Source organism: Talpa europaea, assembly GCF_964194135.1.
Source record: "Talpa europaea genome assembly, chromosome: 2".
NCBI classification, from domain to species: domain Eukaryota; kingdom Metazoa; phylum Chordata; class Mammalia; order Eulipotyphla; family Talpidae; genus Talpa; species Talpa europaea.
This window is the reverse complement of record NC_140068.1, coordinates 107,829,476-107,845,548: the sequence shown is the minus strand read 5'-3', so window position 1 is coordinate 107,845,548 and position 16,073 is coordinate 107,829,476. Positions and strand designations below refer to the sequence as shown.

The 16,073-nt window shown below is 48.6% G+C and overlaps 3 protein-coding genes across 3 annotated transcripts in view; all 3 read right to left on the bottom strand.

The window, feature by feature from the left end:
- LOC311167625 (ADP-ribosylation factor GTPase-activating protein 3-like) overlaps nt 1-2,287 on the bottom strand; it is a gene marked incomplete at both ends in the record, with an annotated part of 69,454 nt that extends 67,167 nt beyond the window's left edge. Inside the window, 2 exon segments of the mRNA XM_084228700.1 lie at nt 1,144-1,419; nt 2,215-2,287. Coding sequence (XP_084084826.1) covers nt 1,144-1,419; nt 2,215-2,287 — 349 coding nt within the window.
- LOC311188223 (saoe class I histocompatibility antigen, A alpha chain-like) overlaps nt 1-16,073 on the bottom strand; it is a gene marked incomplete at both ends in the record, with an annotated part of 296,532 nt that overhangs the window by 176,896 nt on the left and 103,563 nt on the right. The gene's annotated exons all lie outside the window — the stretch shown is intronic.
- Nucleotides 9,940-10,582, bottom strand: LOC311167867 (large ribosomal subunit protein P1-like; the record flags this gene model as incomplete). The annotated part of the gene is made up of 2 exons (XM_084229012.1): nt 9,940-10,412; nt 10,511-10,582. The coding sequence occupies 2 exons, from the start codon at nt 10,580-10,582 to the stop codon at nt 10,215-10,217; spliced, it is 270 nt and encodes an 89-aa protein (XP_084085138.1). The 3' UTR covers nt 9,940-10,214.

Below are 16,073 nucleotides of genomic sequence, written 5' to 3'. Positions count from 1 at the left end.
AAGCCCCAGTGGACAAGACCCCCCACTCCCTTCCCTACCTGAGCGCTTCTTCCTCCACATCACAGCTGCAGCCACCGCAGCTCCAGTGAGCACAGCTACAAGGAGAGCCAGGCCAGCAATGATGCCCGCGGTGGGGATGGAGGACTGAGGAGGGGGCACTGGAAGGGAAGGGGAAGTCAGACCTTGACCCCAAGGCCTCCTCTTGACTCTATGAAGATCTCCAGAAGGGCTTTTGATCCCCTTGAGAAGAGCCTCTGTGCCCACATCCCCCTCCTTACCCCAACTCAGGACTCGGGGTTCCAGCAGCCCCTGGTGCTGGACATGGCAAGTGTATCTTTGCTCCTCTCCAGAAGGCACCACCACAGCCACCCACTTCTGGAAGGTTCCATCCCCCCCAGGCCTGGTCTCCACCAGTTGCACATTCTGGGTCAGGTCCTCCCCATCTCGCTGCCAGGTCAGGGTGATGTCTGCAGGGTAGAAGCCCAGGGCCCAGCACTTCAGGGTGACCTCATGCTCAGAGGTAAGGTGATGCGTCACATTTGTGTTTGGGGGAACTGTGGAGAAGGGTGAGAACATTCACACTTGGGATTTCTTCCACAAACACTGAAGCAGCCTCACTGACCATCCTCAAAATGGACAAGGCAATGAGTTTGGAAGGAGGAAGCAGAAAACCCTGAAAGCCTAGTGTGGGGAATGTAAGATAATCTTTCACTAATTAGAAAGTTTTAGAATTGGGTTAAGAGCCTGAGGTAGGGAGATGCAGGTCTCTAAGGAGAACAGACTTTTCTCTTGATGTGGGTGGAGGGTGAATGAGGAATTATATCTCACACCAAAAACAAAACCTTGTTAGAGAAACTAATCGTTCCCAAATTGACAGAGAAATTAATTGTTCCCAAATTGGCTGCCTAGGCAAATGGAGCCAGTGACAGGTGCTCTCCCCTCCATCTCGGGAGAGACTGGATTCCTTCACTGGCCTTGAGTTACAGAAGGGCCCTGTGGGCGAGTCTCTCTCTAGTACAGAAAATGAAAGCCTGGGGGTCTCCTCCCTCTCCAAGCAGAAAGAAGGCCTCTTCTGAGCATTATCCCATTTTCCCTGTGGGGGCCAGGAAAGGGGAGGTCAGGAGTCCTCTAGGCCCCTCTCACCTGTGCGCTGCAGCACCTCCTTCCCCATCTCTAGGAATTTGTGCAGCCACTTCATGCACCTGCCCTCTACATTGTTCCTGATGCGCTCCGCCTCCCCGCTGGCCTCCCACTCGCGCAGGGTGATCTGAGCGGCCGAGTCTGCCGCGGTCCAGGAGCGCAGGTCCTTGTCCAGGGAGATGTAATCCGCGCCCTCGTAGGCGAACTGACTGTACCCTCGGAGGAGGTGCCCGTCGGTCCCCGATTCGCAGCCAAACATCCTCTGGAGGGTGTGAGACCCTGAACCCCGACCACGCGTCAGCATCAGTCTTACCGGATCTCACACCCTAAATAAACCTAAACTGAAAATGAAACCGCGCAGAAGACAGTCCTGGGGGTCTTCCCGGGTTGAGGGTCTAGGTGGCCCCTACAGCCTTGGGGTGTCGCTTGGACTCGGGGCGACCCGATTGGGCATGCGGGTGTGACCTGATCCTGGGCCCTCGTAGCTCACCGTCCTCGCTCTGGTTGTAGCGGCCGCGCAGGTCCCTCAGGAGGGCTTTGAACTTCTTTGCGTTGTTCCTTTGGTTCTGAGTCTCCTTGTCCAGGGCCTCCTGCCCCACCTGCCCCGCCCAGGGCGCCCGCAGCTCCACACTCTGGCCCGGAGAGTCGCTGTCGAACCGCCCCAACTGCGTGTCGTCCACGGAGCCCACGGCGATGAAGCGGGGCTCCCCGAGGCCAGGGCGGGATGTAGCGGTGTAGAAAAGCCTCAGGGAGTGGGGGCCTGGGGGCGGGAGGGAGACCCGGGCTAAACACCCTTCCTGCAGCGGTGCCTGAGTCCTTGTCTGACTGGGACATAGAAGGAGGCTGGAGGTCTAGAGAGATTGACAAGGGGCGGCGGGAGAAGGGCCAGGACTGGGTGGGGGGGGGGGGGCAGGCAGACAACGGGAGGCTGGAAGCCAGGACTGGTTTGGGGAGAGGAAGGTCAATAGAGCCAACTGCGGGGCATATCGCGCCTTTCCCGGGGTCCTGCGCCCTCGCCCGGGTCCCCTGGCTCCCTCTACGCAGCGCTCATTTCCCCGCAGGCACCGCACTCACCCGTCCAGTTCACCGCCAGGGTCAGGGCCCGCGACAGCAGCAGCAGGAAGGGTAGGGGCTTCCAAACTAACATCTGACCTGTCTCCGGAGAGTCTGAGTCCTGGCGCTAAGGTGGAGACTGTAACTGGACCGCGGTGGTGCCCATTGGTTTCTCCGGAAACCCTCCAGGCAATGGGGAGTGAGAACAGGGGACTAGTAAGGAATACCCAGGGTGAAACAGGTGAGAGGGAGATGTGAAACTGAGGGGAAAGAAGAATCCTTCACCCAGATACCTGTGCAGGCACTTGAGGCCACACCCTGGGACTTGGGACTTTACCCTGTGGGTTCCCCTCCTCCAAGTACACTTTTATGACTCTGTCTCCCTGAGTCAGGCCCGGGGACTGGGTCAGCATTTCTCAAACATTTTCCTTTTAGGATCCGCGTACAGTCTTGCAAACTAGCCAGAACCCCAGGTATAACTTTGTTTATTAGGTTATAGCTATCAGTATTATCACACTGGGAATAAACCATTTTTAAAAATGTTACTATTTCTCTGAGATTGTGAAAAATATGGTGGTTCCCAGGCGGGAAGCTGGAGGAAGAGGAGACTAGAGAGGGATATGGGATAGTGTCGTGGTGCAATAGCTTTGTGAGAAGGTAAGTGAAGCATGTGCACGTGTTGAGATGTGAAATGTTACTCCTGAAATTATGTAATTGTGGAAATGAATTACAAATCAATAAAATCCAATAAAAATAATTTTTCTTAAATCTGAAAAAAAATAAAATGTTACCATTTCATTTAGAATGGCATTCATAAGCCAATGCATGTTAACATACAAGCACTGGGTACAGTCAGAAGTGCGGGAGGGTGAGAGAATTCACCAGAGCCAGAGCAAGGAACAGAACAGGCAGACTGAGGAAGTACACTGCTGAGGGGAGCAACGGGAGGCAGGAGAGGTCTGGGCGCCATGTGGGACCCTCGCTCTGTGCCCAGGGATCCAACTGGCGCTGCAGAGGCTGCGGGCAGCTTGGCAACCCAGCGCTCAACCGCTGCGCCACTGGGGAGGCCCAACAGGAACTATTTTTAAGAAAAACAACTATTATGAAAATAATCAGACAATGAGAAGAGTGGGGACATCTATCTTCTTAACAAACTCTGTACAAGTACTGGACTTGTATTATTAAGTACATCCATCTATTAAAAAAATAAAGTAGGACAATTATAACAGTATAGTGCATAGAAGTTCTGGGAATGTGATCTCCCTTTCAGTATCTCATTATACATAAAAGTTTTGACCCCCAGTTGATTGTGGGAAACTGACACCTTGGAAAGAGAAACTGCACCACCTGCATAGGGGTGACCAGGATGTGGAACAACTGGGACTCCCACTCACTGCTGGCAGGAACACCAAATAGCACGGTCTCTGTGGAAGCTATCTGACAGCTTCTTATAAAGTGAAGTACAGACTTACTCTAGAACCTGCTGATCACCCTCCTAGGTGTTCACTCAACTCATCTGAAAAGTTATGTTTGCACAAAATCTGCACATGAACATTCATAGAAGAGCACCCCTTAAGTGTGGACGCCACATAGTGACGCCTTCCAAGACTGCAGCGTGGAAAGGGAGGGACATAGAAAAGAAAGAACTTCCCAGGGAGGATAGTGGGAGACTGGACCTCAGCCAGGGGGGAAGGTGATACCATTAGTTAAGGCCAAGAGCATTTTATTCCCCCTTACTCTGTTGTTGAAAATGGAAGTTCCTGTGTGTGGTCTCTTCTTTGAACCAATCACCCCAGTCAAGCAGTACATTCTACACAACCCCTGAGCAGCGCTCCCCTAATGCCAAGACCATCCAAACCAAGAAGAGTCTGAGAGACTGACTCAGGAGGAGCCTGCCAGAGGAGCCTCAGGAGACATGGCTGGGACTTTGCTTAATGTGGTATCAGGATGGGAGCCTGGAACAGAAAAAGGAAAAAAACAAACAAACAAACAAACAAACACTAATTACATCCAAATAAGCGTGGAGTTTAGTAATAACATATCTGTGTCACGTCATTAGCTGTGCAAACATTGAAGGAAGAAAATAGGAAATGGGAACAAGCAGTGGGTTAGGAGCAGAAGGCCCCCAGCCTCAAGCCCATTTCTCAAGTTGAACAATCAGTGGGAACCCAGAGGGATCCCCCAAACACAGATGTCTCAAACTCATTTATCATACTAAATGGGAAACTGTGGATTGGCATCAGGACCACCAACTCAGTTAACAATGGAATGTGCAGGACACTGACAATGACAGGATGCTGAGACCACAGACCAAAGTTGGTTCTGGGAAGACAGGCCAGGGAACGTGGGCAATTCAGTGGTCACACAGATCCAAAGAGATGTGAAATTATTCCCCTAAATCACACATGGTACTGTAAATCAGTGTTGCTTCAATTAAGAAAAAATTAAAAATAGCCCTCAGGAAAGGAAGAGGGAGTGGAAGGGAAAAGCATCTGCTTTGCAGTCTCCAGGGTGTTGTCATCAAGGGGCTGCAGAGGGAGGCTCTGGGGATAGAGGATGGCGCCTCAGCCACAGGGAAGCCCCAGAGCCTCCTCTCCCCTCCTCCACTCCCTCCACCCCTCCCCTGGTGCCAGGGCAGCTCACAGGGCATCGTCACCACCTCCCCCCACGGATGCTCAGCCCCAGCTCACCCTCTCAGCCCAAGTCACACACACCCAACCTCTCCCCTGGCTGCCAGACTAGGACGGCGCCGCAGCGCCCCCGTGTGGCCACAGGGTCGAACACAGAAGACCCAGAGCCCTTTGGCCTCCCAGAGGAACAGAACTGCACACAATGGGGAGCCCCCATAAAGAGTCAGGTTCGGTATCTAAATTGTTTCACCAAATACACGCTGACATGGTGATTTCTCCCCATTAATAACCAGACTTGTATCAGGCAGGAGCAGATCCCCAGCCCACAACAGGTAATACCAGCACCAGGGTGGGCCCCACAAACATACCAGGTCTCCTCAGGCTCTTGGGATGAGACCTTGACCCAGAGGCCCTGCCACGTGTTCCTGCTGCTCATTTTGAAGACCAGAGCTGGGCCACCTGTCACCACCCAATGCCAATAACGTAGAGACAGGAATTGAATCTTCAAGTTGTGCTTTAATCAGACAGCGGCAATCTGAGGATGGGGGTTAACACCCTAAAGAAACCACCTTCCCATTTCGTTTCCAGCTGCCTCTTTATAGTGAGATGAACACAGACAGTTGGGCAGTGAGCAGGCCTTCACCGCTGCCAGGACCCCATAATGTGCAGCCCCCGGAGCTCCTTATCACCTTCTTGCATACCTGGCCTTGGGCTCATCCCCCTGTGCTGAGGCTGGTCTTCAGGTAGTGCTGCTCCCCGCTGCCTCCAGACGTGTGCTTGGGCTGAAGATTAACTCAGAGCAGACAGACCATAAGCAATGTGTGTGCAGGTTTCCTCCTATACAGTGTGGGGTCCCTTATCTGTCCCCCATCCCGTTCCTAACCCCTGTCAGTTCCAGAGATGGAGGCTCCCCCTCTAGGGAATCAACTCTAAACTCTCCATCCCTAGGATGGGCTGGAAGAGGAGCAGGAAAGACCCTCAAGGGCAAGGAAAGGCTGAGGGTCCTGGAGGAGTGAGAAGAGGGAGGAAATAGGGGCTTTAGGGGAGGGAGGCCAACAGGAGTGGAGGGGGAGGAGCCAGAGGATGGGGACAGGGAAGGGTCAGCTTAGGGGACACTGGTGGGAGGGATGGTCTGTGTGGGAGAGGCCCAGGGGCTCTGGCTAGAGCTGGGAGAGTCTATTTTCACCTACATGGTAACTATTAGGGGTCAGCTGTTTAATTGGCTGGGAAACTGTACTTAAGTTTAAAGAATTTTCCACACTTAGACTTATGCTAATATTCAAGCACACAGGGAAGAAAGGGAAAAGAAGATAAAGTGGGTTTCCGCTCTTCCAGAGCAAGCCCCCCTTATTCTGGGGTGACAGGGAGAATCAAGGAGCCCAGAGGGGAGAGACAGGGCCTGTGATGCCTTCTGGGGGCAGCCCTGGGCCATAACCTGGGTTTCAGAGCCCATCCCTGAGCTGGGACCTCACAGTCCAGTCTGAGTCCATCTCAGCTCACAGCCCTCAGCCCCTGGACACCATCCAGGCACCAGGAGCCACTGCACCAGGAGGAGTGGCCCAGCCCTTGGCCTCTATATTCTGGAGCACAGAGGGAAGGGATGGGAGGAACCTGGGTTCTGCAGTGGCCACATATCAGCCAGGAGTTGAGGCTTCAGCTGCTGACTAGCTTTTCCCCAAAACAGAATGTGTCCCCCCATCCCCAGACCTCAAGGGCCAGGTGTCTACACACCAAACCCAAGATGCAAAGGTGGACCTTCCTGTCTAGGGTCAGACCACCCACATATGGAGCCTGGAAGATGGCCCTTTCCACTCCCCTTTGACCTCAGAGCCCAGCCCTGGTGTCCTGTCTCTCCTTCCCCCTCCTGAACCAAAGGGAGAGGAGCCTGCTGCCTGGGTCCCTCAGGCCTCACTCCCTGCCCCTCCCGACCCTGAAATAAAGGCCCCGTTGTCCTGAACCCACAGTGACATTTTGGCCCTGCATGATGGCCTAGGAGTCCTGGGGGTTATGTTTCATGCTAAGACTCTCCAGGACCCCAATAAACTGTAACTGAGTCAAGCCTTGCAGCTGGGCAGAATGAGTGAATTCTGGATGTAATTCTGGGACCACCAGGACTTCAGTAAGTAACAACCCTGCCATTTGACCAGGACTCCCCTCGCCCAAGTGCCAGAGTCTCAGAGGCAGTGGATGGGGTGGTCTGGCTTAGACTGACCCCATGTACTCTAGGCTGTGTGGCCAGTGAGGAGGGGCATTGAGTTCTTGCTCCTTGCTTGGCTCCTGGCCCATATGAGCTAGTGGGTTTCTCCTCCCCCTCCAAACAAAAGGACAAGCCCATCCCACCACATACCAAGGATCTCTCAACCTTTCCCATCTCAGCCTCACCTCCAAGGAGTCCCACACTTATTCTTTCATCAACATATTTTTTTGGTACCTAGTGTGTGCCAGATGCTAGGCTATTTGGGATATTTCAGGTGAAACCCTTGTCCTCTTGTACTTCTGGGAGCCTCATGCTGATGGGGCGCTGGACAGTAAACAGCAAAGCAAATTCAGTCAGTGATCAGGGCCAGCCAGTAAAGAGTGACTTTGAGAAGCAGCCAAGGTCGGAAAGATGAGGGAGTCGATTATAAATCTAAGTACTATCTTCAGGAGAGACTTTCCTGTAGGTGACATCTGAGCTCAGACCTGAAGGAGGTCCTCCCTGTGCTGCTGTGAGGAAAAGTGTTCTAGAATCACCCACAACCTAGGCCATCCCTGTGCCAACACCACATCGTTTTCATCACCTGAGCTTATACTAAGCCTTGAAACTAGGTGCTGCGCCTCCTCCATATTTCTTCTTTAAAAAAAAAGCATTTTGCTAAGATTTTTGTAGTTGCATAAGGTTGTGGGGGAAAATTTGTCAATGTCTTTTAAAAACAGTGACCAAAATTTTGATTGGCATTTAGGATTCATGATTGAATTGACTTTAATCTAAAGATCAAGTTTAAGATTAATGAGTATTCCAGTCCTGAATGTGGCCTTTCTCTCCATATATTTCCTCTTCCTTCACTTTGTATTAGTGGTGCTATGTAGGTATCAGTTTACAATTCTTTTTTTTTCCTTAGGTTTCACAAACTATATGGATTTTATTCATTTATTGATTGATTTATTTTTATTGATGTTGATTTACATCGCAGTGTACGTCTTAGGGGTCTATGCCTCTACAAATACATGTGATTTCACCACACCCACTGCCAAAGCCCCAGTAATCCTGCTCTGGCTGGACCTCCTGCCTTTGCTCCCATCCTGTCATGCTCCCCTTCTGATAGCCTTCCTCACAGTGCAGGTGCTCCTCCCCCCTCCTGTTCCTACCCCTCCCTCCCCCACCCTCTCTTGCCCTCTGGAAGTCTCAAATCTGTGGTCAGTTTTCAAGCTTTATCCTTGTCTGACCTTTTGTTGGTTTCCTTATATTCCACATGTAAGTGAATCAGTGTACAAATCTTAGACACTTTCTTTAACTTGATGTCAAGTATTTTATTTTGATACTGTTATAAGTGGAATTTAGAATTAGCCATTTTCCTAATTTTACATTACTGCTGCATTGAAATACAGTTGACCTGGTGCTTCTCAGTTCTGTTGAACTCACCTGTTAAGTCGATCCTTTGCCTAAGGATTTTCTGTGGACATGATCACATCAGCTACATATTATGCACTTTACTTTTTCTTTATAATTTATAGCCCTTTTGTTTCTTTTTCTTGCATAACACTCTATGTAAGATCTGTAGTATAATGCGTACTAGAATTGAAAAGCAACATCCCTGCCTTGTTCTTTTTTTTTTTTTTTTTTTATAGAGGCATGTTTATTTTTTTATTTATTTACTTGTTTGTTTGTTTGTTTACACATGCACTGGGTACAGTCAGAAGTGCGGGAGGGTGAGAGAATTCACCAGAGCCAGAGCGGGGAGCAGAGCAGGCAGAAGGACCGAAGTACACTGCTGAGGGGAGCAGCGGGCGGCAGGAGAGGTCTGCGCGCCATGTGGGACCCTCCTCCAGTGGCCGGGGAGCAGCCGGGGATTGAACCGGCGCCGCAGAGGTCACGGGCAGCTTCGCAACCCAGCGCTCAACCACTGCGCCACCGGGGAGGCCCATCCCTGCCTTGTTCTTTAAGTAGGAAATATTGGGGCCTCCCTGGGGGTACAAGGGGTTATGCGTCAGCACTATGAAGCAATCCACAGCTACTGCAGCATGAGTTCTATCCCTGGCCAGGGAGGTGACCCACATGGCACAGCAGACCTCTGCTGACTCACCTGCTCCATTTCAGTACATCTGTCTGTTCTGCTTCCCACTCTGTCTCTGGTGATCCTCTCACACACACACTCCCCTTCCCCCGAAATTCTGGCCTGTACCCTAGTTCTTGTATGCATAAATAGATAAATAAATCTTTAAGTAGGAAGTATTGAGTTTTCACCATGAAGTACGATGTCAATCAATTGTTGATTTTTCATAGACAGTCTTTTTCAAATTGAAGAAATGATATGTTATTCCTACTTTCCTGGGAGATTTTACCATAAATAGGTATTTAACACTTAAAATCTTTTTCTGCATGGAGATGATCAAAATATCTGCTATGTAAATGTCCAGTATTTATTTTTGTCATTACTGTTCTCTATTATATGACTATACTATATTAGACTGATATTTATATATTTATTCAAAACTGAAGCTTGAGATAAAACCTAGTAGGGCATGATGTATTGACTTAGATTTGCTGATATTTCCTATGAAATCAGGAGAGACATTGGTTTGAAATTACCTTTTGATATTTTTCTCTGGTTTTGATGTAAAGTTACAAAGCTTCCTAAATGATTTGGAGGGTGTTTCTTCCTCCTCTGTTTTCTGCAACAGTTTGGGTAGGTCTCCTGTTAATACTTAAATGTTTGATAGACACACTGTGAAGCTATCTGTGCCTGGGTTTTCTTTGGGGAATATTTTTGAAATGAATTTCATTTCGTTAGCTTATTCAGGATTATTTAGGGTTCCTAATCTTAATTCAGTTTGGTTATTTGTGTCATCAAAGGACTTGTACATTTCACATCAGTCATCAAATTTACTTGCTTAAGTTGTTCAATTTAATCTCCTGTTACCCACATCAAATTCTGTATTTCCCTGCAATTCTGCTTTTCCTATATCCTACAAATTTTATTTATATTTTCATAAATTCAAAAGCATCCCAATTTTCATTGTTATTTCATTTTTATTATTTTTTATATATTTATTTTTCCCACTCTTACCTCGAATAACTACATGAATGATGCTGCTCAATAAAACAGGTTATTAGGGAAAGACATTAAAACATGTCGTCTTTTTTTTTTTTTTAAGAGTTCAAATTTTTATTGAACGTGTTACAAAAGACATTTAGTCAAAAAGACCAAAGCCCATGTCATCATCAGACTCCTCAGATTCTTCTTTCTTTGCCTCTACTTTCTTCTCCTCAGCTGGAGCAGCAGCAGTGGAAGGAGCAGGACCACCTGCAGGGGCAGCCCCTGCAGCTGGGGCAGGCCCACCAGCCCCTACATTGCAGATGAGACTTCCAATGTTGACATTGGCCAGGGCCTTTGCAAACAAGCCAGGCCAGAAAGGTTCAACATTTACACCTGCTGCTTTAATGAGCGCATTGATCTTATCCTCCGTGACCTGACCGTGACCGTGACCGTGACCGTCACCTCGTCGTCGTGCAAGATGAGAGCCGAGTAGATGCAGGCGAGCTCCGAGACCGAAGCCATGGTGCGGGCGAGGGCTGGACAGACGCTGTCAGGCGCGGTGCTAGTCGCCGGATGAAGTGAGGGGCTCACCCCAACGCGGCCTTAGCTTCCTCGGAAGGACCAAGCACCTTAGCAACAGCTGAGGAAAAGAAAACATGTCCTCTTCATGTGTGAGGACTACAGTTACTTTTACTTTCCCATTTGTAACATTTCATATTTTTTTAGAAGGAATGTACATTATAGCACATAAATTCTACATTATGCATATACATCTAACCAGAATAAGGCAGGTCTTCCTAAATTTTGAAGGGGACAGTCGGTATTGGTCCTCAGGCTCAGCACAGAGCTGAAGGACTGGGCTCCGTGTCTGCTCTGGGCAGGGCCCTTCCAGCCCTTCCTCCCTCCTCAGGATGCTGTTCTCTGTAGGGTCCACTCAGGGTCTCGCCCTTCTCTTCTGAGTATTGGCCTTTATTACATTGTAAATTCTGATGCTTTTAAGAAAATGACATTTTTAGCATTTTTTCAGTGGGAAGGTGTGTCCATCCATCCAGCCCACCTTTGTCAGGTGGAAATTCTAAGGCAAAATCATTCAGTGACAAGATGGCAGTTTCTAGAGTAGAGGCTCAGAGCCTGAGAACACGTGACTGAGGGGGATCTGCCAAGTGTTTCATAATGTCAGGGATTCTTGTGTAATTAATTTTTCATAATAAGCTACTTTAATAATAATTAATATTCATGCCCAGACAAGAGAATTCAAAAGCAACTTAAGAATAAACAAAAATAATGAGTCACATCATCTCCAGTCACCCAAGTCCTCTCCACTCAGAAACCACTGCAGCTTATGCCTGGATATCAGTGTTAGGGCTATGAAAGAGCTCAGGTCACAGACTGGGAGAAAAGATTTGAAAATTACATAACTGATGAAAGACATGTTTTAGAGCATGCATGGAAGCCTTAGATTCAACAATGAGGAAACAAATAACTTTTAAAAACTTACAAAACTCTAAACAGACACCAAGGCAGCTACAGTGGTGGCAAATATATGAGAAGATACTTGACATCTTGTCTGTAGGGAAATGGCAAAGAAAACAACAAGCAGATGCTATTACACACCTGCTGGATGGTTTAGATCCCAAAAATTGCACTTCAGTCTCTTTATCCGCGTGGAATAGAATCCTAGACCCCAGTGGGTGCCTGAAACACTGGCAGCACCAAACCCTGTCCATAATAAGATTTTCCTCATGCAAATAGGCTAAAGCTTAATTCATAAATTAGGCAGAGTGAAAGATTAATAATAATATCAACTAATAAAATAGGACAATTATAACAAATTATTGTAATAATTGTATATGTAAAATATATGTAATATATAATAATAACATTAACAATAACAATAATAATTTGCTGCATACCTTACAAAAGCTTTGGAGCCCATTTGATTGAGGGAAACTGAAACTTTGGAAAGTGAAACTTCAGAAAAGGGGGGACATTGTGCACCAGGTGCCAACCAGGATGGGGAGCAACAGGGACCCCCATTCACTGCTGGCAGGAATAGGAAATAGCGCATTCACTATGGAAGAGATTTGGCAGTTTCCCATAAAGCTAAATACGCACTTACCCTAAAACCTGCTGCTCACTTTCTTAGCTATTTCCCCAACTCATCAGAAAACTCACATTTACACAAAAACTACACACAGTGTCTAGAGAGCATACCCCTTAACCGTGGGCTCTGCATGGTCATTCCTTCCACAGGCTACAGTGCTGAGAGAAGACACAGGGAAGAAAGACCTTCCCAGGGAGGAAGTGGAGACCCAACCTCAGGGGGGGAAGGTGACATCACCAGTGAGGAGCAGGTGCAGGTGACTCTCTAGGGCGCTGTGCTGAGAAGGGCACTTCATGTGTGTGATCTCTTCCCCACCCCAACCACCACAGTCAATCAACCTCAAATTGAGGGCCCTCCTACAACATACCTGAGCAGTGCTCCCCTAATTATCAAGACCATCAAAAATCAAGGAGAGCCTGAGAGACTGACTCAGCCAGAGGAGTCTCAGGAGACATGATTGGGGCTAAATGTGGTATCAGGATAGGATGCTGGGGCAGAAAACAGAAAAACCATGACATACAAATAAAACATGGAGTTTAGTAATAACGTGTCACCATTTCTTCATTAGCTGCACAAATTAAATAGTGATATAAGATGTTAGCAACAGGGGACATGAGTGTGGGAAACACAGGGACTCTGTACTGAAATTACATTTCCATAATTATAAACTTTTGAAAATAATGATGTCTACTTAAAAAACAGCCCCCAGTAATGTAGACTGGTCCGTTCCCCGTGGAAAAAAATAATAATGTGTTTTCACAGAGTATTAAAAATGACATAGCATATAATCCAGCAATTCCACCCTTTGGTTTTTAATACAAAAAATGCAAAAACACTTATTTGGGGGGACATGTGCTCTCCTATGTTAATTGCAGCACTGTTTACAAGAGCCAAGTTATGGATCCAACCTAAGAGCACCCAACTAGATGAGTGGACCAAGAAGGTGGATCTATACACAAGGGAATACTCCTTAGTGACCAAAAAAGACAGACTCTTGTCATTTGCAGCAGTGTGGGTGGGCTGGAGGGGATTATGCTAAATGAGGTAAGTCAGAAGGAAAGACAATACTAAGTGGTGTCACTCATATGTGGACTATAGAGAGAGAAAACAAAGGGTCAGATAAAGCCAAGCAAACCACAAACCCTAGGTACAAGACGAGCTCAGAGACTATTAGTGGGAGAGGAGGGGGGATTTGGACAAAGTGGAAAGGGGACAGAATGGACTACAGTGAAGGACTGTGGGAACTCTGCTGGTGGGAACTCTCCCTAGGCAGGAGATCCTACACCTCTAAAACACAACACTGTAAACCAATGTTAGCTCAATAAAATAATTTAAAAATCAAAACTAAGTCAATAAAATGTAATTACAAATCAAAGGGCTTCAAAAAAAAAAAAAAGGCACAGGGAGTGGAAGGGAAAAGCATCTGCTTTGCAATCTCCAGGGTGTTGTCACCAAGGGGCTGCAGAGAGAGGCTGTGGGGAGAGAAGATGGCACCTCAGACACAGGCAGCTGCAGAGCCTCCTCTCCTCTCCTCCACTCCCCCACCCCAGCCTGGTGCCAGGGCTGCTCACAGGGCATCTTACCCCCTCCCGGCAGTGATGCTCAGCCCCAGCTCACCCTCTCAGCCTGAGTCACACACACCCAGCCTCTCCCCCTGCTAGACTAGGACAGTGCCGCAGCGCCCCCGTGTTGCCACAGGGCTGAGTGCAGAGGGCAAGAACCCTCTGATCTCACAGGTTCTCAGGGTCTCCCAGCAGGAATGAGTTGTGCATGAGTGGGATCCCCTATACCTCTCATGTTCTATGTCCAAATTGTTTCCTAAATTATACACAGAAACAGATGGTCCCTCTCCATCAATAATCATTCTCTTTGGTTCTGGGAGAAGATCCCCAGGCGATAACAGCTGGTTCCCAGGACCAGGGTGGGCCCCACAAAACAGCAGGCCTCCTCAGTCTCCTGGGATGAGATCTCCACCCAGAGTCCCTATCACTTGTTCCTGCTGCTGACTTCATGGTTGAAGGCTCCTCCTCCAGGGAATCAACTCTAAATTCTCTACTCCTAGCTTGTGCTGAAAGAGGGGCAGGAGGAGAGAGCCCCAGGGTTATGCGCTTGGAATAGGGAGGCTCCTGGAGGAGTGAGGAGAGGGAGGAAATAGGACTCTTAAGGGATGGAGGCCAAGAGGAGTAAAAAGGGAGGAACCAGAGAGGATGAGGGCAGGGAAGTGTCAGTTTAATGGATACCTGGGTAAGAAGGATGGTCTGTGTGGGGAGAGGCCAGGGGCTCTGGCTGGGGCTGGGAGAGTCTCTACTATAACTTGAATGATAATTACAAAGGGTTTAGCTCTATATTGATGGTAAACAATACTTAAGTTTAAGAGTTTCTCCATGCCTAGAGCTGTGGTATAATTCATAATATACCATGTGGAACAAAGGAAAAAGAAGTAATTTAGTAAATTCCCCTCTTCCAGAGCAGACCCCCCTTATGCTGGGGTGACAGGGAGAATTAAAGAGCCCAGAGAGGGGGAAGCCCAAGGCCTGTGACCCCTGGAGTGGGCAGTCCTGGGCCCTGATCCCAGATTCCAGAGCCCCTCCCTATGCTGGGACCTCACAGTCCAGTCTGATTCCATCTCAGCTCACAGCCCTCAGGCCCTGGACAGTCTCAGGAGCTTGACCATAGGGGTCAAGGGCACAGAAGGACTCCCAGGGCCCCATACACTGTAGCTGAGTCATACCTTTAGTTGGGCATCGTCAGTGTATTCTGGAAACAAATCTGGGACCCTGCCACCTGGGCATCCTCCAGTGTAGAGTCTGCAGCAGGTGTTCTGACCCCAAGCACTTTTGGCTGTGTGCCCCATGCTGAGGGGCTGCTGGGGGCTTTCTGCTTGGCTCCTCATCTGGAGTAGGCTAGTGAGTTGCTCCCTCCCCTCCAAGAACCAAGGCACCCTCAACCCCATCCCATACCAGAGAACTGCCTCTCTTCCTGGCCCCGCCACACTCAGCTTTAAGGGGTTCTGCTCCAGACAGACACTTACTCACTCATTAGCATACTTATTCCACACCTGCTGTGTGCCAGGCACTGTCTGGGCAATTTGGGATATTTCAACAAAGGAAGTAAAATCCCTCCCCTCCCAGAGTTTACATACTGATTGAATACCTGACAATAAACAAGAAAGCAATTGTTAATATCAGGGTCAAATAATAAAAGACTGATAAAGAGAACTAACCAAGGTAGGGGAGATGAGGGAGCCAGCTGTCATATAAAATGCTATCTTCAGGGAAGACTTTCTTGTACATGACAGTTGAGCTAAGTCCTGAAGTAGATGAGTGAGCCCTGTGTCACTGGGAGGAGAGTGTTCTAGAATCACCCTCTGCACAGTCCTGACTCTGTTGGGGAAGCCCTGAGGGGTCCACCTCGGCCATGTCTGTGCTCACTCTCTCCTATACTCGGTGTGAGGGGTCAGGGATCTGACGTGATCAGCAAACCTAGTTCTGGGACCTGGAGGAAAGTCACCACATTGTAAAGGACTTTCTCTACGTGGACAAAGCAAACTCTAAACCACAAGAAATGTGTTTGCACAGAAGAATATATGTGAGAATGCTCTTAGGAAGGTGCCTCCTCCTTGTATTCAACCCCAAATTCCCCAACCCTTGGATGAGGAGAGGGGTCACATAATATAATGTCAACTCTGCTCTAGACCTTCTGAGTCTTCATGAGCATCCAGGTGACTCCTGTGCTCCTGAAGTGGGGGCTCCCTGGTCTCTGTGCCTTGCCCACGTGGGATCAGACTGTGCAGTTGGCTCTGGGGGGTGTCTGCTCACATTGCTCAAATTGTGGAGGCTGAGGTTCAGCCCGCCTCCTTTCTCTTCCTTAGTCATCACTCCCTGGGTGATCTTTTCATGAGCAAGACCT